At 44.2% G+C, this 25477-nt stretch overlaps 1 protein-coding gene across 1 annotated transcript in view; it reads left to right on the forward strand.

Annotated features, from left to right (window-relative positions):
* Positions 1-25477, forward strand: part of LOC114840944 (disks large-associated protein 2) — a gene marked incomplete at its 3' end in the record, with an annotated part of 78969 nt that overhangs the window by 36046 nt on the left and 17446 nt on the right. Inside the window, exon 3 of the mRNA XM_029125532.2 lies at positions 4412-4444. Coding sequence (XP_028981365.2) covers positions 4412-4444 — 33 coding nt within the window. The remainder of the gene's footprint in view (positions 1-4411; positions 4445-25477) is intronic.

Here is a 25477-nt window from a genome sequence, read left to right on the forward strand (position 1 = left end):
GATCTGATCAGATGAATTGTTTCTGTACACTTCGGAATTCATGTTGCTGCTGCCCTCAGAAGTCAATGAAGACAAGTGAGCCAGTTCCAGCTGAAGCCATTCTGAGTGTAGCCTTCTGTTTATGGTACTCTTTGACACATCTATTGTTACTTCCTGGAGAGTGTTCTTGATCTGTTCTACAGGTGAAAATAGAGTTTTCCTTCACAATTGGAAAGCATTCCTTGTTCATCCACTACAGTGGTCTTTGGTGTTCTATCAGGTTGTTTGCTATTACTGAGCTCACTAGTTGACAGTTTTTTCTTAACAATGTTGCAAAAATTAGATTTTGACACGCCATGTATTTTGGCTCTGTCTGATGAATTAACTAAGATTTTCAGCCTCATAATGGCCTTCTAAAATGGGGAAGGAGTTTGTTTTAAAAGGGCTGTAATTCCTGTACAGTTTACAGTTCAGGCATGTTTATGCCCTCAAATGTATCTCTTGTGTCACTCTTTAATTTTTTCAACGGACTCCACAGTAGTTTGTTGTATTTTATTTTATATCTGACTAAGTCCAGAAGGTCATTCAGTACAGTATGCTGCAGATGTTTGCAGCCACAGTTGCGGAGAACTACTTTTGTCAGCAGAAGTGTTATTTCTCAACAGAACACTGAACTGGCTGTGGCACAAGCCTAACACTTCCCACACTACAGTACACTATTACAACAGTACAGTAATCCCTCAGGTATCGGTCACTAACAGCCACCACTTTAGCGGCCACAACTCAGTCTTAGGTGACTGTACCTGTGATTGTGAAATAAGCACATCAGTGCTGGCCTCCAGTCACTCCTGGGACTCGCTGACTGCGGTTTCCACTTACACAGGGACAGCGGGGGGGGGGGGGGCTGTGTCTGTAGCACCGTGCGGTTAACCAGGGAACAGCCAGGCTTTATTGGGGGTGATGATTCCTCACCCTGCTACTTCAGAACCGCCATCTCAGCTCAGCGGAGGCGTCAGCAGTCATGAAGGATGATGGTAGTCAGGTGAGTGTAAACTGAAATCAATGGCCAGCCTCAAGTTCAGCCTCACTGGTGTTCCTCTAGATGTCGTTGTGTGAAGCGGGAGGGTGTTGGCGGTGATGTGTGTCTGTGCTAATGTTTATGGTGTGTGCGTGCGTGCGTGTGTGTGTGTATGTGCACGAATGTTTGCGATGTGCATATGCTGACAGAGGAAGTGTGAGCAGTGCTGCCGATATGCAAATGAGCATGTTAATTATGGTGGAATATCTTGTGAGATCTACCAGGATGTTTGGCTGGCCGGGTGAAGAGTCATAACTGACGAATAGGATTATGACTTGCTTTTGTTGCTGTTATATTGTAGTTGGTCTTTTGATTTATATTAATTGACTGCCCTTGCGGCAGTGTGAGTGTTTAGTGTAGGTATTTGTATTTTGTGACCATCATGGTTAAAGCCTGACAGTTACAGCCTGACACTTAACATACGTTAGGGAGGAAATCCGTCTTGTTATGAACTTCAACGACACTTGACGATAAACGGTTGTCTAGTGTATGTAATCACAGGCTTTCGCCCGTGTGTGTGGAGACCAATGGGTTCAGCAGGCCTTCTGTGCAGCCAGGTACACATTTACTCTCAAGGCCTTGTTGGAAAATCTTAATTGATTGTAATCTTCATGGTTAATGCAAAGATATTCTTTATTCTGTATCCATCAACACTAGTGTATTGCTCTCTACCTCCCTCTTTCTCTCTCCATTTCTCTCTCTCTCTCTCCCTTTCTCTCTCTCTCTCTCTCTCTCTCTCTCTGTGCCATAGCAGTTGATTTAGAAATCCCATTGGTTGCTTGGCAACCGCTTGCAGCACACTTGCAACTTCAATTTGCCTTTTTGTTCAGTTGTCATATTGTAAATAAATCATAATGTTGTTTGTTTTCCTTAGTTATAAGTAGTTCTTGTTCATTACCGAATAATGGCACCTGTGTTTACACTGCGCCATAATCCTTTTATGAATATAAGTATGGGCCGTGATTCAGAAATATGGTCATGAGGTTACATTTTCATTTGAATTCCAATTTCTCTGTGGAGGACAGACATGTTATACTGTATCACCAATCAGCCATGAAAAGCTGGAATCAGATGTCATGTAGAGTAGGCACACTGGGCTTGAATTGTTTATGACGGGTCATCCCATCAGGCAGATGAACAAGGTCTCCAGACCCAGTCAAACGACAGGGAAAACATAGCCACAGGGCATTGTCTATTCCCCAGAATGAGATGAAGATTTTGACAGTCTCTTCCTGTGAAGACGGTGTACAGAAGCACATCCTGTCCTAGGACCAATGGATGGGCTATGGGATGACTCATCAATATATCCTCTTCAGTTCCATAAAAGGAAATGTAGTGGCAGCCAGTTCTATTTAATAGAGGTAGGACGGCCTAATGGAAATGCACAGTAGTAGGTCTGAATGATGTACTGTACATTCACTGTATACTGAGGGGATAGTAAGTAAAGCAGCACATTTTCCAAACATTGAGCATTTCTTTATTGTGTAGCTCCTCTTTATAAGGTACGGCCCTGATGATCTACTATTCTCCAGGAACTTAACCTAGGAGAAAATGTCACAAATCCAGTAATGTCTCTACCTGATCAATACCTACTATTACCCATGTTCTGTTTCCAACTGGACAGCAGGCACTGAGAAGGACTTACTATAGTCTATTACCCATGTTCTGTTTCCAACTGGACAGCAGGCACTGAGAAGGACTTACTATAGTCTATTACCCATGTTCTGTTTCCAACTGGACAGCAGGCACTGAGAAGGACTTACTGTAGTATATTACCCATGTTCTGTTTCCAACTGGACAGCACGCACTGAGAAGGACTTACTGTAGTCTGTTACTCTGATTCTGTTTCCAACTGGACAGCACGCACTGAGAAGGACTTACTGTAGTCTGTTACTCTGATTCTGTTTCCAACTGGACAGCAGGCACTGAACAGGACTTTCTGTAGTCTATTACCCATGTTCTGTTTCCAACTGGACAGCAGGCACTGAGAATGACTTACTGTAGTCTATTACCCCTGGTTTTGTTTCCAACTGGACAGCAGGCACTGAGAAGGAGGTACTAGTGTCTATGAATCTGGGTTTTTTTAACACCTGACAGCAGGTACTCAGTCCAGCGCGGAACACATCCATGGACAATGTGGGTGTATATGTGCGCCCATGCCTGTGTGTACTGATGTGTACACGGTGCCAGCTGTTCCAGGGAGAAGCAGTTGTAAATTCTTTGTAGCCACCCACTTCCCATGTTCAGCTTCGAGAGGACAAGGCTGTTGTGTATCTAATCTAGCAGCTAATTGATCTGATTAGAGGACGGAGGCTCTTGGTGTAGCGACGGAATGACTCTGGTCCCTCAGCTAACAGGTGACAGGAGGGCGTTGCTTTAAGGCTACGGCTCACACACCTGCTGTATGGGCATCAGGGAAAGCATGGCGTGGAGCAGGTCTAGAAGATTAATGGTCTCGGAGTTGGGGGTCTCACCGTCATCATTCCTGCATAAGCTCATAATGGGAATTGTGTCTTACTCCAGGAACAAATATGGATACAAACACACATTTGAAACAAACATAGACACATTTACGCATACATGTGCATACATACATACTGTACGTACAAACACAGCCACACTGGGCCTTATTCACTGTGTAATTTAGGGAGAGAAAGACACTTGGAATTCATTAAATACTGCTCGGTCAAACTAATTTACATGGCTTTGAAATACAACAAATACACTAGCACTAGCAAATGTTATTATGTGAAAATAAAATGTCAAAACATTTTGACAGTCATAAAGGGGGCCCTAATGTGAATGGGACCCTACTGTGAATGGGGCCCTACTGTGAATGGGGCCCTACTGTGAATGAGGCCCTACTGTGAATGGGGCCCTACTGTGTTTCTAGCATCTGTATATAATTTGATGTTCATTGTCAAGTTTTTTTACTTTTAGATACACTTTTGTGAATGCCTTAGTTTACAATGTTTTGACATTAACATTTTGTCTGCAGTGACAGTGATGAATTTATACATTATCATTAATCTTTGGCTCTGCTGCTGAGCTTTTCTATTTAGATTTATGTCTCTATTGTCACCGTCTTTTGGTGAAAATAGAGCCACAACGGGTTGTCACTTCCCACCTTATACACTAATATTACCATTCCATGTCAAAACATTGAGAGTACTGTCTTCTGTTGTCTGTGTTCATGCACTTTGCTCTAATGTTGTTTGATCGATGTGCTACAAAATGACCGTCCACTCCAATCAATGCCATGTCCCGTCCCTTCCCTCTCCCATCACGATCGCATGCACAGTATCTGATGGTAATCATGTGCTCTTGTTTCTCTTGGTTCTCTCTACTCTGTAGAATCACAGTGCACACTGTGTGGTGAGCCAGAAGGTGAGTGTGCCTCGCCGTTCAAAGCTTCTGTCATCATCCGGGCTTGTGCAGTGTTTGTAGGGTGCATGCAGGTCATGGTGTGGAGCAGGCTTTTGTTATTGCCCACCACTAACTAACCCGATTCCACCATTACTGGTTCAGACAGTATATTTGAAACAGATGTGTTAGTGCTGAACTGGAACGACAGCATGCACCCATCCTTTAGGACAGATTGTACCATTATGGCAAAGCAGCTTTGCATTACTAACAACGGGAAGTTATGGGCAGTGTGTTTGATATATTGTCTTATTAGAATACATAAGTGTTACAGAATGGCTGAAAGCTTCTTGAGTCATAGAGCCTCTTACTCATCCTTTCCTGTTATTGGCTGCCATCACAAACTCCTCATTCTTCAAGGGGCAATCTGCGATTCATGTTGCTCTTTTTTGTATTTTCAATTTAGTGAACTGTTTCATAATATAACCTCGAAATGCCTCATGATGAGGTTAGTTTAACTGTCATATTCCATCACAGTCCAAATTGTGAACTTTTCACACTAAAATATTGTTAAATATGTAGTTCAAAATATTTAACAAACGCATTTTTCACAAAGATCGTTTAAGCTACAAATTCTAATGTAATGAAAATTTCTGTTGCAACAAACCCTCAACAGATAACCAAATAAATTGTGGGATAACTTTTATTGTTTGATTTGCAGACTGCCCCTTTAATAGCCTTTTTCTCAAAGATCTTGCATGGTGTGTTACACTTGGATTTCGGAGCACTTTTGTGCCTTTCTTTTTCGCTGTGCACTGTAATGTGTGAGGTAGTGTTACGCATTTCCTTGCCTTTTTTCATCTAATCAGCAAATGGCAAATGTGTGTTGCACTCTTCCATGTTGTCTACGTGTGTGTCTGTGTTCCTACTTCTAAAACTGCACCCCCTGTTGGATAAACTGTAAATCTACACGAGATGTGACTTTGCGTTAGAGCATTTGCCTCGATTTTCAGGTATGTTCAGCAACAGGACGATACTGTTCCCTGAGAACTGTATGCCTAACCTTGCCAAGCATTACTTCATGTTCATAAATCAATAGAGCTCTGGATGCTTATTGGGTTAAGACGTAATCATATTGACTTCGATAACAGTAGATGTGACCTTCCTACAGCGCCAGGGGAGGTAGCTGTCCAGAAGGTCCAGGGGAATGGTCCAGCTCGAGCAGAAGGAACCAGATCAGTCAGACCTTTATTCTGAGCTCCCAGCAGGCTAGATGCTCCATAGTCAGACTGCTCCTGTCACTCCTCAGGGCCTCCGATGGTCACAGGGCCACACAGACTGATGCCCCAGAACCCAGGATCCTGGATAAACCAAAACCTAGAATGAACTGAGAAATATGTCTTAGCCAGAAGGAGAGAAGGAAGGAGAGACAGGGGGGATGTTTATATGAGCAAGATGTTGGTGTGTGTGTGTTTACTTAGAAAGAAAGAGATAAATGAGAGCGCTAGAAGAGAAGTGGAAGTATTAGAGGAAGTATGAGAGCATGTGAGTCTAAGGTAATCCCATTCTGAAAGTCACAGTATGAAAGTCACAGATAACATTCTATATTGTCTTCCCTAAACCTACACTCCTAAACCCAACTGTAACTTTGACAAACATCTAATCTCTTAGATGGAAGTAACTACCTCGATCCTTACAACTTAGTGACCTCATCCAAAATGCCATCTGATAATACCAACATCTGGTTTAAATGAAGACATTCAATATTTCCTAAGACAGATGAGGTAAAATCATCTGTCACTGTTGTCTAGTTATCAGTCCTCTCCCGCTTTAGACACATCATTATTCAGCAATGCGGAGGTAGTCTGTCAATATGGGTTCTATATTGTCGTTGAAAATCAGGCTAAATGGCCACAATCTGCTGCACTGTTAACTGGGAAATAAGTAAATTCCCTAGTTATATTTTTACGGTGTACTCAAATAGAGAGCCACATTTCCATTTCAAAAATAGCAAGAACATGACAAGTGGAGGGTCATGTTGTTGAAGAAAACGATTGCCAATTTGAAGCCATTTCCATTGTCCTATACTGACCATCCACAGAAACTCCAAATAAACTGTATCCTCTGTGCGGCCTGAATTCATATTAAAATAACCCAGAGACATTCCAAACCAGATGGACGATTTCATTTAAAAAAGGGTTTACAGTACCAGGGACAGTGGGGTGGAAAACAAGCTTTTAATCATAGAAATTAAAATGGTTATTTTGCATCCAACAATTAGCACAGTAGAGGGACCAGAATTTGATGTACAAGCCAGGAAAGGTGAAATGCACAATTTTAATTTAGAGCACTCTCATAAATATAGGCTGAATAGAAGGTAGCTATACTGCAGCTCTGGAAGTGAGTCAGTATACAACATGCTCTAAAGAATAACATGGTGCACACTATATTAAATTGGTTCAGGCTTTCCTACTTTGTTCAAGGTACTCTCTGTCAAACGATGTGGGTGTCCTACCCTTCAACCCAGGCTCCACTCTTTATTCAATATTCACTGGCCATTAGTCCAATCTTAACCTGGTTTCTCCTCTCTTGAAATTCAAATGGATGTGTATTGTTATGGGCAAGGTGTTCACTCAAGGCCTGACCTTCTGTGGCTATTGATTGACTGAGATGTGGAGATTGGTGGCGAAGCGCCGGTGTGATATGTGCATCACGAGGCCGGGAGACAACTGTAGTTGTTTGGGTAGGCTTGCCTCTCTGACGGACGTTCTGCACCAGTAGCGCCACGACAGAGAAAGAAAAGGGGGGGAGAGAGGAAGAAAATAGTGAGTCAGAGAAAGAAAGAGCGAAAGAGATGCTACCAACCTCCTGTTGAGACCCAAATGGGCATGTGACTGTGTGTAAATGCCAGAACGGCTGAGAGCAAAGCAAGGCCTGGAGTCTGTGAATCGTGTGAAGCGGACCCATAACTGACCAGCAGATCAGTCTTTCCCCTCACTGTCCTCTGAGCAACACATCACCCCAGACGATCAATGGAGCGCAGATCCCTCAGATTGAAGAGTTCATCGCTGTTAGTAAATACACTGACAAATATTCCAGCATGCCTTGTGATATAGTAAGCTTTTTAAAGTGCCTCATTTGTTGGCCGGTGGACCAATAAGATTGGCACTCGGTTAATATGTGTTCTGGAAGCGGTTGTCTCTGGGCACTGAGTTATGTGTTACTTATACAGCGCTTCTCAAGGTCAATCGCCATGATAGGGTATTGATCCAGCAAAGGCTTTAAAATAGATGTTTTAAAAATAAAATGTTCCAAAATCAATGTAAGGATAACCACTATGTATGTGTGAAGAGGGTAGCAGGATGCTCATAACATCCGTGATCTGTTCCCTAAGGATAAGGGGCCAAGTGAATGTGGCTTTCTGTGACCTCCTCAATCACTCATATGCCAATGTACTGTAATACAGTACTCCACATCAGAAAGTGCATTCATACTGCTGGAATATTTTCCATCCACAAACAAAAACATCCCGAGCAGAACACAATATTTATCTTCCAGACGGTCTAATTTCATTGTGAGAGACCTTTATACTGTGTCCACTGGCCTCAAGGGGCATTACAGGGGCTCTGGACCTCTTAAAGGGCCTGCTAATAGAATTAAGCCCCTGTGCCCAGAAACAAAACATTGTTCTATATTTAAATGGGCAGCATGGCTATTTAATTTTATAAAGCCATTTACATTGTTTAGAGGCTAGACAGGCTGGATGGGTGCCAGTTTACAGCCGAAGGTCAATGCTCAATATAGAGCAGGATAAGATGTGAGAACACAGCCACAATACGACAGCAAGGCCGCAATACACCTCCCGTGACTAGGTCAGGATAAATGAAACAGGTCCAAGTGGTTTGAGAGGCAGAATTTCACATCACCGAGCACAAAAGAATTGCGCGGGCTTAGTATCTCTGAGTAGGGCAAGGCAGGGGCTTTGTGTCACCAAGAGCCATCTGAGAAAAATGTGAACATCTAAAGATTGCCTCAGGCGGCCCAGTGAAGTGGATTAAGCAAACATGCCATTAAAACCGCAAGAGGTTTTTGCCAGGTGCAGGGAGGCAGACCAACACTCCAGGCTTATCGTCAAGTAAGCAAAGTCTCATTCTTTCTCTCCTTGCTCTCAGCCCAGTTTACTCCCAACACAGCATTTTCTACTGTACCTTTCCCCTAATGTCTGAGAATCGTTATTATAATTTTTTTTTAGGTCAGTTTGGAAGCACACAGTAATAGATCTGGACAAATGCTCATATTGAACCTTTAGATGACCCAGGACCAACCACCTGCTTTTGCTCATTTGCTCTAATGCAGTGGTTCGCAATGGCGTTGGTTGTTACCCTCCGCAGTAAGAACGGTTCACGAGGAGAAAGTCATGGCAGTGGCTCGAATGCTGACATGTCCCAAAAGACCACTTCAGTCTGAGTGCATCATGATGAATGTGTACATCTGTCTCATCAAAGGGGACACAGAGAATCCCTCAACTTTCCCCTTTCGCTCTCTCGCTCATTCTTTCCTCTGTGATCGATCAGTCTTCCTCTAAGATGCCAGGTCGCGGTGGATTGAGAAATGAGGTGGCTGAGTTGCGGATAATAAGGCAAAGCTCACTCCTAGGCGAGTGAAAGTCACAATGCTTCTGACTGGAGCTTGGATGCAAGTGAAAAGAGTCGGACGAACGTGTCATTATGTTTTCTAAATGTGGCCTGAGACAGCCCAGGGATTCCCTACACAATCATGATGCAGATTGAGTAGCAGAGTGTTTGTGTGTGTGTCCCAAATGAGCAGCTGTCCAAGCTTGGGTTGTGCTGGGTAATCACTGTAGGAAATACTGCACAAGTTGCAAACAGACACTTGAATAAAGTAAAGCCTTGACAGGGCTCTTGGCAAAGACAAATGCACCAAATTGAGCACAGACATGTGCTTTGATGTTGATTTGAATGTTAACTTTGGTTCTGCCTCTCAATTCCAACGTGTTCAAGGTGAGAGATGGAGTGTACAGTTGGAATAGTTCAGAATAACTATTTTTCTTGAGTCACAAGCAATATCTAAAGGTCCTTTACTGCTACAAACTTAAAACATTTAGTTTAACTTACAGTATTAATCATCACAAGGTTGTTAACATGTAATGCAATGAAATGTGTCCTTGCGAAAGAGCTAATGGATGTCAGTGTTCTGAAGGCCATATGGGTTTATGGGTACCTACCAGGTCTTTTAACATGAGCATATGACCTTCAGTATGCTAATTGGGACATTATCATTACTGAAGCACTTCTGTTGCAGTCCTGGGGGACCATGCAGTGTAAATAGGCCCAGAGACATGTCATCACTTTCCACTGGCCAGGCCATAGCATCGCTTACCTGTCTGCTGCCCCAAGCTGAAAGGAACACAGAAGTCTCTTCAGCTGTAAGAGTTCTGTGTTCTTCTACATGACAGACTTCAAGAGTCAGGAATCAGATCTCTTGTGGCCTAGAGTGGTCCATCAATCTAACCGCTGCAGCAGTGCGAGCCTGAAAAGCCAAGGTTGTCATGTCCTCACCTGTTGACCCATGTGACTTTGTTTGGAAGTGTAGTTTGGAAAGAATGCGAAATGGCTTGGAATGATCTTCAACTCTGTAAATCTATATAAAATAGTTGTGATGACACAGGCTGACAGCCTGCTTTTCAAAACCTTACTGAAATCAGAACTTGGCTATTGGGAAATATGGTCTAAAGGCATTCCACTTTGTTTCACTGCCAGTCATGAAGCTATTCATTTGATAAGGACCCACTGGACCCACAGTGCAATGCTATCGAGTCCAGTCATCCCAACAGTCTTAGAAATAAAGGCGATGTCCCTCCTGCTGATAAGTATCCCCACTGCATAATGCCCCCACCACTATGCTTCACTGTAAAGATAGTATAAGCCATATGATGAGCGGTACCTTGTTTTCACTAGATGTAGTCCAGTAGTCTTCCTCATTGCACTCCTTCAGGTGGCATGTCATATGCCTTTTATTCAGGACTGGCCTCCATCTAGGTACTCTACCATAAAGGCCTCTTTGATAGAGTGCTGCAGGTTGTCCTTCTGGCAGGTTGTCTTTTTTTCTGCAAAGAAACCCTGAATTTCTGTTAGAATGCAATTGGGTTTTGTTCACCTCCCTGACCAATGCCCTTCTTGCCCAATTATTTAATTTGGCTGGGCGGCCAGTTTTAGGAAGAATATTAGTTTGTCCAAACTTCTTCAATTTCACAATGATAGAGCCTACTCTGCTCCTGGAAACATTCAAGGCCATGACAGTTTTTGAAACACCTTCTCCGGATCAATTCCTAAACGCAATTGTGACTCAGAGGTCTAAAGATGCCTTGTTTCCACTGGTGCCAAACACTGGGGTTTTACCCAAAAGTCCAGACTATGTTCTGTTTCCAATAACACAGGCCGGTGCCAGATTGCGAGTACGGCGTGGTCGGCCATACCCCAGCTCTCACTTGGTGCAAAGCCCTGGACTTTAGGACTTAAGGTTGGGCTTGAGGGTTGACACGGTAGGCTTCTCGGGATGGGTTTAATTTGACCTAACAAACAGATCCTTGATAAAATAAATAAAATAAAGCAGCAGTACAGGGAAGCAAAGACTCACAATGGAAAGAGATGGATCGACCAAAAGGTTTACGAAGAAGTACGGAGTGTTGAGACTCCATATTGTAAACAAACTGAGCATGGGGTTATGTTATTTTTTTTACTACCAGCATGTCACCTTTTATTTTTCGTAACCAGAAAGCCAAAACGTGTTGATAGTTTACTCTTTCCCATCTGAGCTCCTCCTTAAGTCCTTAGTACCAAATGTATAGTGGAAACATACATTTGGTACTAAGCCCTGGTACCTAGCCCTGGTACCGGAGTAAAGCACCAGTGTTAATGCGGCAAGAGATGACCTTGGACCTCATGGCTTTGTTTTTGCCCTGGTATCCAAGTGTGTGATCTAGACAGATGTGTGCCTTTCTAAATCTTGTCCAATCAACAGAATTTGCCAAAAGTAAACTCTAATCAAGTTCTAGAGACATCTTAAAGATGACGAAAGTACACAGAATCCATCTGATCTGTCAAGGCAAAGAGCCTGAATGCTAATGTATATGAGATATTATTATTTTTCAGTTTTATAAATTGGCACAAATTTTAAGAAATGTGTTTTTGCTTTGTTATTATGGGTTATTGTGTGTGCTGTTGATGGCATTGTTTTTATTTAATCAATTATGAATTCAGTCTACAAAAAGACAAAGTGGAGAAAGTGAAAAGTTTGGATTACATTACCAAGGCACATACAGACATTGACCTCTCCCCTCGCAAACTATTCCCACACTGGAAGAGGCAGTTAATCAAAAATGAAGGGATTGAATTAGTCTGTCTCAACCAATCAAAAAACAGCCATGGACCAAAATGGGGAATATAAACCATAAAATGTGGCAGTTTAATTTGAAATCAAAGGATTTGACAGCTATGCTGTGCAAGGGCATAGGAGTGAATTTCATGAGGGGGGACACATTTAAAATGTTTGTAGTTTTTTTATTATTGTGTGGGGGACCAATGTATCTGCTTCTATCAATGGGGGGACATGTCTTCCTGGTCCTGCGCCATTGATGCTGAGTAATATAAAGTTGACACTGAGCACATTTCCAGTCTTGTGTGAAGAAATGAGAATTCTTGAAGTAATGAGAATTTTCTTCTACTTTTGGCATACGTTTAAGGTGATAACTGATTTGCATACAGTTGTGCTCAAAAGTTTGCATACCCTTGGAGAATTGGTAATATATGTACCATTTGTTAAGAAAACATAAGTGAGCAAGCAAAACACATGTCTTTTATTTCTTATGGGATTCACATTCAACTGTAGGTCATAACAGCATGGCACAATCATAAAACAAAACATGGCAACAAAGAAAAAAATTGAATGGCCCCTGTTCAAAAGTCTGCATAGCCTTTTACAATTTGAATATTCAAGCCTGTCTCAGAATGCAACAGTGCCCCTTGAACGTTTTTACCTGACTCACATTTAAAGACATCTTGAAATGCAGGGCAAGGCTACACAATTTGTGCTGTTGTAGGAAGTAGTAACTCCCACAATTGCTGACCGGATTAAAACTTAGAACTGGACTAATGGTTTGTAAGGAGGAAAACCTGCTAAATCAGCAGTGTATCAAATACTTGTTCTCCCCACTGTAACTCACAAACTGTCAAAGAAGAATAACAAATGTGTTGCACACTTGGATCTGAGCTCTTTGTCTGAAAAGCGCTTCCACTCACGGTTGGAGAGAAAACGCTTGTTGGCTACTGTCAATGTAACTTCACTCCAATATGCTCTGGATCTTAGTTTGGTTTCCCTTGTTACATTGAAGGAGACTGCTGTTATTATGACGTGATAATTTGGGAATCTTTTTTTTTTATATAGTGCAAACTAATGGGACAGACTTGAGTTGAATCTCATCAATCTGAGTTGTGCGGTCGTGCCCATTCACAGCTTAGATAAAACCTTTGCTGAAGATACAAGATTAGGAGGAGTTAAAGAGAGGCTTGTGGTTTTGATGCAGGTTTTACTAAAAAGAAAAAGGTTCTTGGATGATTTGAAGTTGTTCTTTGAATTGTGACCGTGGGGGAGCCCCTATAAGGGTTGGGTAAACTTTTTGGCTTAATTTAGAAATAAATGTATATATATTATATATACATTTATGCACTGCTCCAAAAAATTAAGGAAACATGTAATCTTGAAACTATGAAACTTGGAACTTGCCAAGTCAGTTAAACCTCAGGGATATCCATCTGTCCATTTAGGAAGCGTAAGTGAAAAGGGATAGGTTTTGCATGTGGTGGCCACAGACAATTGCTCTTTCCTTATTCTTCCTGACTGATTCTGCTCTAGTTTTGCATATGTCTAGTTTCCTTGTCCCTACTCTTGGCATGAGGCGGTACCTGCAGCCCATTCAAGTTACACAGGTAGTCCAGCTCCTTCATGATGTCACATCCATACGTGCCATCGCAAGTTTGCTGTGTCTCCCAATACCGTCTCAAGGAGACGTGAAAGCGGTGAAAGAGTCTGGAGACACCGTGGTGAACGTAATGCCGGTTTGGCTGTGGGTCAGTGATGGTCTAGAGAGGCACATCCTTGAAGAGTCACATAGACCTCCACGTGCTAGCCAACTGCTGACTGCTGATTGCTGTTAGGTACCAGGATTAAATCCTCAAACACTTCGTCAGATTTTACACTAGTGCCGTGGTCCCTGGGTTCCTCCTGGTGCAGGACAATGCCCGGCCTCATGTGGCCAGAGTGTGTAAGCAGTTCCTGGATGACGTCGGCATTGATGCCATTGACTGGCCCTCATGTTCTCCAAACCTGAATCCTATTGAGAACCTCTGGGATGTTATTTATCGGTGCATCCTTCTCCACCAAGTAGCGCCACAGACTGTCCAGGGGCTCACTGATGACCTGATCCAGGTCTGGGAGGAGATCCCCCAGGACACCATCTGCCGTCTCATCAGGAGCATGCCCAGACATTGCTGGGAGCAGGCACATGGGAGCCATACACGCTACTGAGTCACATTATGAGTTGCCATGATTTAATTCACGCAAGTTGGAACAGCCTTTGATTACAATTGTTTAGGTTGATTTTCAGTGTGAGTTTGAATTCAGCCCTCAATCGGTTGGTGATTTTCGTTTCCATTGACCATTGATAAATAATTTTGTTCATAGCGAATTACACAATGTACTGTAAATAGTTTGATCTTTAATATATTTAGTTCGTCAGGACCTAATGTGTGATTTAAATGTTCCCTTAATTTCCTGGAGCAGTGTATAGGTAAACCGGTCAGAGTGCCCATGATGACTGCTGTCCACTTTCAAAAGCGCCTACAATAGGCATGCAAGCGTTGGAACTGGACAAATGGAAGAAGGTCATCTGGTCCGGTCAGTCCCATTATATTTGACATCACATGGACGGTCATGTAAGTGTTACCTGGAGAAGTGATGGCATCAGGATGCATTGTGGGAAGAATACAAGCTGGTGGAGAGAGTGTGATGCTCTGAGCAATATTCTGCTGGGAAACCCCGTGTCCGGGCATTCATGTGGACATCAATTTGGCACGAGACACCTACCAGGTACACCCCTTCACGGCAATGGTATTCCCTGATGGCAGTGGCCACGTTCAGCAAGATAATTCACTCTGCCACACTGCACACATTGTTCAGGAATGGTTTGAGGAACATGATCAAAAGTTCAAGGTGTTGCCCTGGCCTCTAAATGTTCCCAGATCTCAATCTGACTGAGCATCTGTGGGATTTGCTGGACCAACAAGTATGATCCATGGCAGCTCCACCCGACAACTTACAGAAGGATCTGCTGCTAATGTATTGGTGCCAGATACCACAGGACACCTTCAGGGGTCTTGTAGAGTCCATGCCTTGGTGGGTCGACGCTGTTTTGGCAGCATGTGGAGGACCAACAACACATTAGGTGGGTGTTCATAATGTTTTGTCTCATCAGTGTATATGACCCATGGGCCTTTCTCTGCCCCCTTCTCCCCTAAAATTTGTTTGAGGAATCAGTTAAAATGTTTTTTTCTTTTAATGGTTCTTTGAATAACCTCTTGATTAATAGTTTAACCTGCCCCATGATTAAAAATAATAATAGTAAATACTACTATAATCAACCTCAGCATAAGAATAAAACAAATAACAATGCTTTTCTTGTTAGTGTTTATTATAATATCAATGACAAAGCTAACTGACTCCCAAGGAGGCTGGACTGGATATGCTGTGTAGTTCATGTGCTGATGGCCCCTTTTACATATATATATTGTTGTTATACTCTATATTAAAGAGAAGATGTCTGTGAACCTGTTTCCATACATGTTCCTTGTACTAATGAGATAGATGGTAAAGAAATTGTGAAAATATACTCAAATGTTTGGCATGGTGCTGAGAAAGAGGAGTGGGATATTAGTGTACTATAGGTCTCGTTCTAATCTGCCAAAGCAGCATCATTCCCAGTGTTGTATTTTGTCTTTGAGCAGAAAAAATATAATGGGTTAAAAAGGTGCCTAGCAAATTCAGAGATTGAGATGGTGGTATAGATGCTACACTGTCAGAGGTTTAGTGTGTCCAAAATGCTTGTCACAGCTGAGGCTTGTTTCATCAATAAAACTCAAGCATTTGCTACACAGAGGACAACAGTTCAAGCTTGCCTTACTTAAAATTAGTACCTTCAGTTATTGGCATCCTTGACAGTTCACTCATGTAAAAAATCCCATTCAGTGGTGGCTTTTAGACAAAACCCATAAATAATTAGTCAAATTCCCCTTTACATTATTTCTGTCGCTCTGTGGGTAATTTATGCTTTATAGGAACAATACATTACCCTATCCTAATTCTACATAAGAGTACCATTCTACACTGAACCACTCCACGGTAAATAACTTGTATGTTTAGCCTCCAAGTAGTTACATTAATCACAAGGGCCTGCGAGGATAAACCCTGAAATCATACTGATTACACAGCACTGCAGAGCTCTCTTCGTCTTTTTGTGGTGCATCAGGCGAATGTTTTATAATAATCGCAGCTTATCAATGCGGTTTTAGCCATGAATGCTCTGTGTGTTTGGTTTGAGCTGCATGACTGGCCAAGCATCAAACAGGGCTGAATCTTAGACATGGGATGCAGTTGCTTGCAATGCATCATGGGCCTTCCGTTGCTGTACCCCACAGGAAACTGTGTGTGGGATATAAGACTGATGGCCGGCATTTAGCTAAAGTGGTAAAAGTCAAGATAGTGTAATACAGCTTGTCTAGGGGCAGTTTATTTCTGGTCTATTCGGTGAGGAAAAAATAAATTTGTCTTTAACAAGTCGGATGTGTGTGCAATTAATCAGCTGTACAACTGAGCATCTTAGTTTATGTACAGTATGTTGGTAGTTAGCTGTGCATGATTGGCTGCAGACCACCTCAGTGTCACCTCTCCGGCATCTCTACGCTGTCTGATGTGCTCTCCAGAGTGTGGCTTAGCCGTTAAATTGGTCCCTCTGTGGCAATGAGTCCGATGTGATCTCAATCTGTTTCCCAACAACCGTGCCTTTGGAAGGCCCATAACAGGCATCATGTCGTCAGAGCAGTTCCTTTTGAATACATACTTCCAGGGAGGATTTTGCAGACACAGATTAAGCCTAGTTGAAATTTCATGGTCAATATAGAACTCCATTGGGCTCTATCTTTTAGTCCTATTGACCGTGTTATAGTCCTAGACTAGGTCTAATCTGTGTTTGTGCGAAACCGGCCCTTAGTGTATACTCCAGTATGAAGGGGTTACTAAACCACAACGTCCTCTCCTCCACTTCCTCAGATTTTACTCCAGAAGTCTATATCAGAATCAGAAATCAGAATCAGATATCGATACAATACAAAAGGAATAAAGGAAGTAAAAACAAATAAGAACAGTGGACTGAGCGTAAAAGGAGTAAACAGTGCATGAATAAATTACTAAAAATGACAAAAAAAGTATATGTAAGGTGCAAGATTTCTTCCAGTTGAGGGTTGTTTATGTATGTGGGGAGGGTTAATATATTTGTCCAGTTGAGGGTTGTGTGTATGTTGGGAGGGTTAATATATTTGTCCAGTTGAGGGTTGTGTATGTTGGGAGGGTTAATATATTTGTCCAGTTGAGGGTTGTGTGTATGTTGGGAGGGTTAATATATTTGTCCAGTTGAGGGTTGTGTGTATGTTGGGAGGGTTAATATATTTGTCCAGTTGAGGGTTGTGTGTATGTTGGGAGGGTTAATATATTTGTCCAGTTGAGGGTTGTGTGTATGTTGGGAGGGTTAATATATTTGTCCAGTTGAGGGTTGTGTGTATGTTGGGAGGGTGTTATAGTCAGTTTGGTTCCCGGGACATGTTCATGAGGCTTTAGTGCTGTAGGAAAGAAACTGTTCTTGCGGCAGGATGTTTTGGTCCTGACAGACCTCAGCCTTCTGCCAGACTGGAGAACACTGAATAGTCCATTTCCGGGGTGAGCGGGATCAGCCCCAATCATTGCTGCCCGCCTCCGCGTCCTGGAGGTGTGCAGGTCGTGTAGAGATGGCAGATTGCAGCCTGCAGAGCGGATGATGCGTTACAGCCTGTCCTTGTCTTTGGCAGTGGCTGCAGCGTACCAGACTCTGATGGAGGAGGTCGGGTTGGACTTTATGATGGCAGTGTAGAAGTGCACCATCATAGTCTTTGGCAGGTTGAACTTTTTCAGCTGTTACAGGAAGTACATCCTCAGCTGTGCTGTCTTTGTAAGAGAGGTTATTTTCAGCTCCCATTTGAGGTCCTGTGCGATGGTGGTGCCCAGAAAGTGTAAGGACCCCACAGAGTTGACTGGGGATCCACACACGGCGATCGGGGGAAGGGCAGCTGGGCTTGACAGAATGCTTGACAAAGTGGTGACTGGAGGTGCAGCTGTTGGTGTACGGGGAGAAAAGTAGGGGGGACAGGACACAGCTTTGGGGGGAGCCGGTACTGATGGTCAGGGGGTCGGACTGGTGCTTCCCCAGCCTCACGTGCTGCTTCCTGTTGGACAGCAAGGCTGTGATCCAGCCTAGCTTGTTCTGGAGCAAAGCGGGAATTATGGTGTTGAATGCAGAACTGGAGTCCACAAACAGGGGAGCCCACATCCAGGGGAGTCCAGATGCTGAACGATGAAGTGAAGAGCCATGTTGACCATGTCGTCCACAGACCTGTTGGCTCTGTAAGCAAACTGCAGCGGATCTAGTAGAGGGTCAGTGGCGGTCTTGATGTACAAGGCGCTGAAATGATTTCATAACCACAGAGGTCAGGGCGACTGGTCTGTAGTTGTTAAGTCCTGTGATCCTTGGCTTCTTGGGTACTGGGATGATGATGGAGGACTTAATGAGGACTTATATGCAACCCTTTTACTGAGACAGAGCCTCCACTTTAATAGTAGGAGGAAAAACTAATTGGATTCAAAAAATGCAAGGTTCTTGAATAATAATGCAGAGAGCTGGTTTTCTTTCATTCTTTGCTACCCACCACCCCCACCGACTGCGAGCCATCCACTCAGCTGATTTGAAAACCCATTAAAACTAAGTTTTGGTTTCCAACGGCTGTCACACATGGTTTATACTGAGTTGTCTACATATGTTTGTGTGTGAGTGTGTCATGAGTGTATGCCTACAGCCTCACTGACTACCTTAACCCAGGTCTACATTTAAAAAACGTACTGTATGTCTCAGATAGGTTTCTCCTAGGCTTCTGATCTATTGCCTCTTGTCCATTAAGGAGTTTGCCTGAACGTAACATACAGAATATTACCGGTATATATCGAACATTTTGTGAAAGAATTATGTTGCTTGATTGCTCATTGAAAGTAAAGATCAACTGCATATTAACTTGCTTGACTTCTCGTAATCCATCAATTCATCTGGTTTTCTATGAGGTATACTTCCATGAAGTTAGCTAATTCCTGTGTTTTGCTAGCTACTAAAGGATAATGCTTTGTTAATAATATTACTACAGTGTAAATATTTAGTTTCACTTTGTAAATATAAAAAGAAAAATCCCATTCATGAAGACAGCATAGGAATTGAGAAATCCTCTCTAAGGTAAAACCAAAAGAACCAGAGATTGAATTATCGTTGCTAAAAATAGTGTCTTCCTCCCAAACAGCAATCTTGAATATTTATTTTCAGTGGAGAGACAGCTCGCTTCACATGTAAAATGCATAAAGTAAACAACGAAAGAATGAGGTTGCTCACAAGAACGCCTTCAGGGCATCCCCCAATATCCTGAAAACGCACAATTACTTATATGACTCACCAGTCAATCCTGACCATCAACAATGTGGCTTCCAACTATATGTTTACAGTATGTTAATTCATTTCCTCACACACTTAAGCGATGGCAGAAGAATATCTTCTTTGCATCGAACTTCAGTCTGTTCTACATGTTGCATATTGAATTGTCTTGAAGTATGCCTTCCAACACGACACACTTCTCTAGTCTCTATCTTTTCTATGCATTGTGCAAAGAATTCTCTTCTCTCCCTTCTGTTGTTTTGCTATCTGTCTCCCTACAATCAAATTACTGTTGTTTTCTCTCACACACAGAGAGCAGAGCATACAGACGTGTGCCTCTGTAGACCTACAGTGCTTGCTTTTCAGTAAGTGTTTTTGTCTACAATTTCTTTTGGCAATAACCTTTAGATATGACAGGAAGCACATTGTAGTCAGTCAGGGTCATTTCTGCTCCCTGTGGTGTAGATGTGGCAGTAATCCCAGACATGAAGGGTTATTAGCACAACTTCAGCGCCGGTCTGAGGGCCACAACCCTAAAGATGTCCCTTCACTCTGTGGCCTCTAGGTCCACCAAGCTCCTTCCACCTGTGTTGGGGTTCAGTGGTGGGGTTCAGTGGTAAGGTTCAGTGGTGGGGTTCAGTGGTAAGGTTCAGTGGTGGGGTTCAGTGGTAAGGTTCAGTGGTAAGGTTCAGTGGTGGGGTTCAGTGGTAAAGATCAGTGGTGGGGTTCAGTGGTAAGGTTCAGTGGTAAGGTTCAGTGATAAGGTTCAGTGGTGGGCTTCAGTGGTAAGGTTCAGTGGTGGGGTTCAGTGGTGGGGTTCAGTGGTGGGATTCAGTGGTGGGGTTCAGTGGTATGGTTCAGTGGTGGGGTTTGGTGGTAAAGTTCAGTGGTAAGGTTCAGTGGTGGGGTTCAGTGGTAAGGTTCAGTGGTGGGGTTCAGTGGTAAGGTTCAGTGGTATGGTTCAGTGGTAAGGTTCAGAAGTGGTGTTCAGTGGTGGGCTTCGGTGGTATGGTTCAGTGGTAAGGTTCAGTAGTGGTGTTCAGTGGTAAGGTTCAGTGGTAAGGTTCAGTGGTGGGGTAGTTGACCGATCCACCAGGGCTCTGTATGATGGATTGAGTTAGTTCTCTTTGCCTGGCCGATTTCTGTTGTATTGTAATCCAAACATTGGCCTGTGACTAGAGATCTTATTCACGGCTGTACTTGCTGAATAAAACCACAGCCTGGGGTATAGCAGCTCCATGGAAGGAAAATGGAGTGGTTTGTTTTTCCAACTGGGACAATTTCAGTCTCAGTGTTTTGTTATGGACAATTGCAATGCAGTGTCGCTTATTATCTTGGGAGGTATGGTTTATATAGTCACACTTGTCATGCATCCCAATGCAAATAGTATGTTCCCTAGTGCTCTCTTTAAGAGACATAGTTAAACTGATTTAACTGAATGTTTAGCATGTCAAATGTTTTTGAGGACCAATCTAATTTAGAAAAGTTATATGCTACAGCACCCACTCTATAGACTGCTAATTCATGTAAACAAACAATCCATCACTGTCTTTTAAAGTGGCGTTTTCACACAGATAAGTCCACCTATTTCCTATACTACAGATGCACTATTGAACCAACCCATTAAAAAAAAGCAGCCTTCACTTTAGATGTGGACAAATCACAAGTGGATTGTGACACTGTTTTTGTCATTTGTTCTGTTTTCCAACGCTTTGGATTTGACATAATACATTGACTATGTGTCTTAGTGCACACATTCCCCATTAATGTCAGAATCAGAGGCGTCACTAGGATCACAATACATTCAGGGCTTAGCCCACCCCCCTGCCCTGCCTGGGACAGAAAGTACAGGGTTTTGAATGTAAATGCGGAAAATGTCAATGTACATGCTAGCGGCCTACACGTCTACATTGTCATAAAGCGCATCAGAATTATAAATGAATAGATCATGGGCTATTTTTGTATTATTATTATTTTTGTTCAATTTGAGATCCGGGGCTATTCATAAAAGATCCGGTCACCTAGGCCTAACGACGCCAATGGTCAGAATAATTAAAAAAATGACAGCATGTTTTATACATAGTATCCCTGTTTTAAGGTCCCAAACTTGTCTAAATGGTCAACTTTAAAGTTTTTTTTCTTACATACTGGATCTCCATTTTAAACCCATTTTTATTGTTTAATTTTAAATCTCCTAAAAATGTATCCCTTTTCAAATAGCAAATGCCATGTGACAAAAAAGACATGGTACAAAAACTATAATGTTGGTACAATGATTTTGTGGCATTTGTGAACAGATCCCATTCCATTCATGTTACCAATTTCAGCATTCTTAATGTGTCTTAATCTTCAATTTTATTTCTTAGGGCCATTGCTGAGCTTCACAATACAATACAGATGCTTCAGATCTGATTTGAATGCAAGGCACAAACATGCTATGCTGGTTTCTGAACTTGGATGGGATTTGTGCCACAAATGTGTAAAGAATAATGGAAGCAAAGCATGGATTCCTGTCAAACCTTCTCCATTATACTGCTTAACCCTTCAATGTAAATTTCAGCCATAACTGTCCTCCCAACACAACTGAACTGTACTGACTGTCAGTTAAACCATTGCATGCAAAAGTCAGTCAAGCTCCTCTTATCCCTAAACATTTTTTATAATAATAATATAGAAACTACCGCACATTGAAAGAGTATGGTAATAACTGTGGTTTAGAAGTTGTTTATGTTTTTCATGGGGGGGGTGTATCCATTGTAAAATACAGGATTGTGGTGAAACAAAACCCTGATCTATTATTTTAATTATTCCGAGGTATACTGTACACACAATGATTCCAATTAATCATGTAATAGGTTATGTGTAATAACAACATGGTTGATTTCTATGCCTGCAAGTCACACCAAAGATTGGAATTCATCGCTGGAAAGACAAGACTCTCAGCTTTCAGCAGACACCCTGGATACCCAGATAGGGTCTACCGTTCTCATATAAGACTGAATTTATTTAAGTAACAGATGTACCCCAGATATGGGGTACTTATATTCAGGAAGTATATACCAGATGCAACGCAGGTGCAAATCCAAGCAAACTTACTGCAACTTACTGTTGGTAGGACTATTGGCATGTGCCACCAATCCCACCAACTTTTCTAAAAGGTGGCCGCCGACTTCACAATATTGCAAAGTTCTCCCATTGTCAGCAGGCTGCTCCACTCACTCTACTGGCTTTCAGTTGAATTTGCATCCGTTACAAGGCCATGATGATTGCCTACAGAGTAAGCAAGAGCAGCTTCCTCCACCTAACTTCAAACATTACATCCCTACCCACTTCTGGGTTTTGGGCTGTCCTGCCCCTACGGGAGGGCAGCTCCCAGTCTGCCCATTCAAAACTCTTCTCTGTCCTTGCACACCAATGGTGGAACAAGTTTCTCTTTGAGACTAAAATAGAAGACAAAAACATCTGAAACCCTACCCGTTCAAAGAACACCTAAAATAACTCTACAGCCAACCCCTCGGCCGCTTAAATGTTTGCACTACCTGGAACTCCTGTTGGTTAAGCCTGTCCCTCAAGTGACTAAAATGTAACTTGTCATGTCATCTTCTTCCGCTTATCCGGGGCCGGGTCGCGGGGGCAGCAGTCTAAGCAGGGATGCCCAGACTTCCCTCTCCCCAGACACTTCCTCTAGCTCTTCCGGGGGGACACCGAGGCGTTCCCAGGCCAGCCGGGAGACATAGTCCCTCCAGCGAGTCCTAGGTCTTCCCCGGGGTCTCCTCCCGGTGGGACGGGACCGGAACACCTTCCCAGGAAGGCGTTCCGGAGGCATCCGAAAAAGATGCCCAAGCCACCTCAGCTGACCCCTCTCGATGTGGAGGAGCAGCGGCTCTACTCTGAGCTCCTCCCGGGTGACCGAGCTTCTCACCCTATCTCTAAGGGATCGCCCGGCCACCCTGCGGAGAAAGCTCATTTCGGCCGCCTGTATCCGGGATCTTGTCCTTTCGGTCATGACCCAAAGCTCATGACCATAGGTGAGAGTAGGAACGTAGATTGACTGGTAAATCGAGAGCTTCGCCTTGCGGCTCAGCTCTTTCTTCACCACGACAGACCGATACATCGACTGCATTACTGCAGAAGCTGCACCGATCCGTCTGTCAATCTCCCGTTCCATCCTTCCCTCACTCGTGAACAAGACCCCTAGATACTTAAACTCCTCCACTTGAGGCAGGCACTCTCCACCAACCTGAAGCGGGCAAGCCACCCTTTTCCGACTGAGGACCATGGCCTCGGATTTGGAGGTACTGATTTTCATCACGACCACTTCACACTCGGCTGCAAACCGTCCCAGCGCATGCTGAAGGTCCTGGTTAGAAGGGGCCAACACGAAAACATCATCTGCAAAAAGCAGAGACGAAATTGTGTGGTCCCCAAACCTGACACCCTCCGGCCCCTGGCTGCGCCTAGAAATTCTGTCCATAAAAATTACGAACAGAACCGGTGACAAAGGGCACCCCTGCCGGAGTCCAACATGCACTGGGAACAAGTCTGACTTACTGCCGGCAATGCGGACCAAGCTCCTGCTTCGGTTGTACAGGGACCCGACAGCCCTTAGCAAAGGACCCAGGACCCCATATTCCCCAAGCACCCTCCACAAGATGCCGCGAGGGACACAGTCGAATGCCTTCTCCAAATCCACAAAACACATGTGGATTGGTTGGGCAAACTCCCATGAACCCTCCAACACCCCGTAGAGGGTATAGAGCTGGTCCAGTGTTCCACGGCCCGGACGAAAACCACACTGTTCCTCCTGAATCCGAGGTTCTACTATCGGCCGTATTCTCCTCTCCAGTACCCTGGCATAGACTTTCCTGGGGAGGCTGAGAAGTGTGATCCCCCTATAGTTGGAACACACCCTCCGGTCCCCCTTCTTAAAAAGAGGGACCACCACACCGGTCTGCCATCCCAGAGGCACTGTCCCCGACCGCCACGCGATGTTGCACAGGCGTGTCAACCAAGACAGCCCCACAACATCCAGAGACTTGAGGTACTCAGGGCGGATCTCATCCACCCCCGGTGCCTTGCCACCGAGGAGTTTCTTGACCACCTCAGTGACTTCAGCCCGGGTGATGGACGAGTCCACCTCTGAGCCCTCATCCTCTGCTTCCTCAATGGAAGAAGTGACAGCGGGATTGAGGAGATCCTCGAAGTATTCCTTCCACCGCCCGACGACATCCTCAGTTGAGGTCAACAGCTGCCCACCTCTACTGTAAACAGCGTTGGTAGGGCACTGTTTCCCTCTCCTGAGGCGCCGGATGGTTTGCCAGAATCTCTTCGAGGCCAGCCGATAGTCCTTCTCCATGGCCTCACCGAACTCCTCCCAGGCCCGAGTTTTTGCCTCCACAACCACCCGGGCTGCAGCCCGCTTGGCCTGTCGGTACCCGTCAGCTGCGTCAGGAGTCCCACAAGCCAACCAGGCCTGATAGGACTCCTTCTTCAGCTTGACGGCATCCCTTACTTCCGGTGTCCACCACCGGGTTCGGGGATTGCCGCCTCGACAGGCACCGGAGACCTTACGGCCACAGCTCCGAGCGGCCGCTTCGACAATGGCGGTGGAGAACATGGTCCACTCGGACTCAATATCTCCAACCTCCCTCGGGATCCAGTCGAAGCTCTGCCGGAGGTGGGAGTTAAAGATCTCTCTGACAGGAGACTCGGCCAGACGTTCCCAGCAGACCCTTACAGTTCGCTTGGGCCTGCCGAGTCTGTCCAGCTTTCTCCCCCGCCATCGGATCCAACTCACCACCAGGTGGTGATCAGTTGACAGCTCCGCCCCTCTCTTCACCCGAGTGTCCAAGACATACGGCCGCAGGTCAGATGAGACGACAACAAAGTCGATCATCGACCTGCGGCCTAGGGTGTCCTGGTGCCACGTGCACTGATGGACACCCTTATGCTTGAACATGGTGTTCGTTATGGACAAACTGTGACTAGCACAGAAGTCCCCCTTATGGTCCCTCCTGTGGGTGGTGAGCCCACGGGAGGGCGGCCCCACGTCACCCGTTCGGGCTGAGCCCGGCCGGGCCCCATGGGGGAAGGCCCGGCCACCAGGCGCTCGCATACGAGCCCAAACCCCGGGCCTGGCTCCAGGGTGGGGCCCCGGCTGCGCCATACCGGGCGACGTCACGGTACTCATTATGTTGTTCTTCATTAAG

This window comes from Esox lucius, chromosome 15 (genome assembly GCF_011004845.1).
Source record: "Esox lucius isolate fEsoLuc1 chromosome 15, fEsoLuc1.pri, whole genome shotgun sequence".
NCBI classification, from domain to species: Eukaryota; Metazoa; Chordata; class Actinopteri; order Esociformes; family Esocidae; genus Esox; species Esox lucius.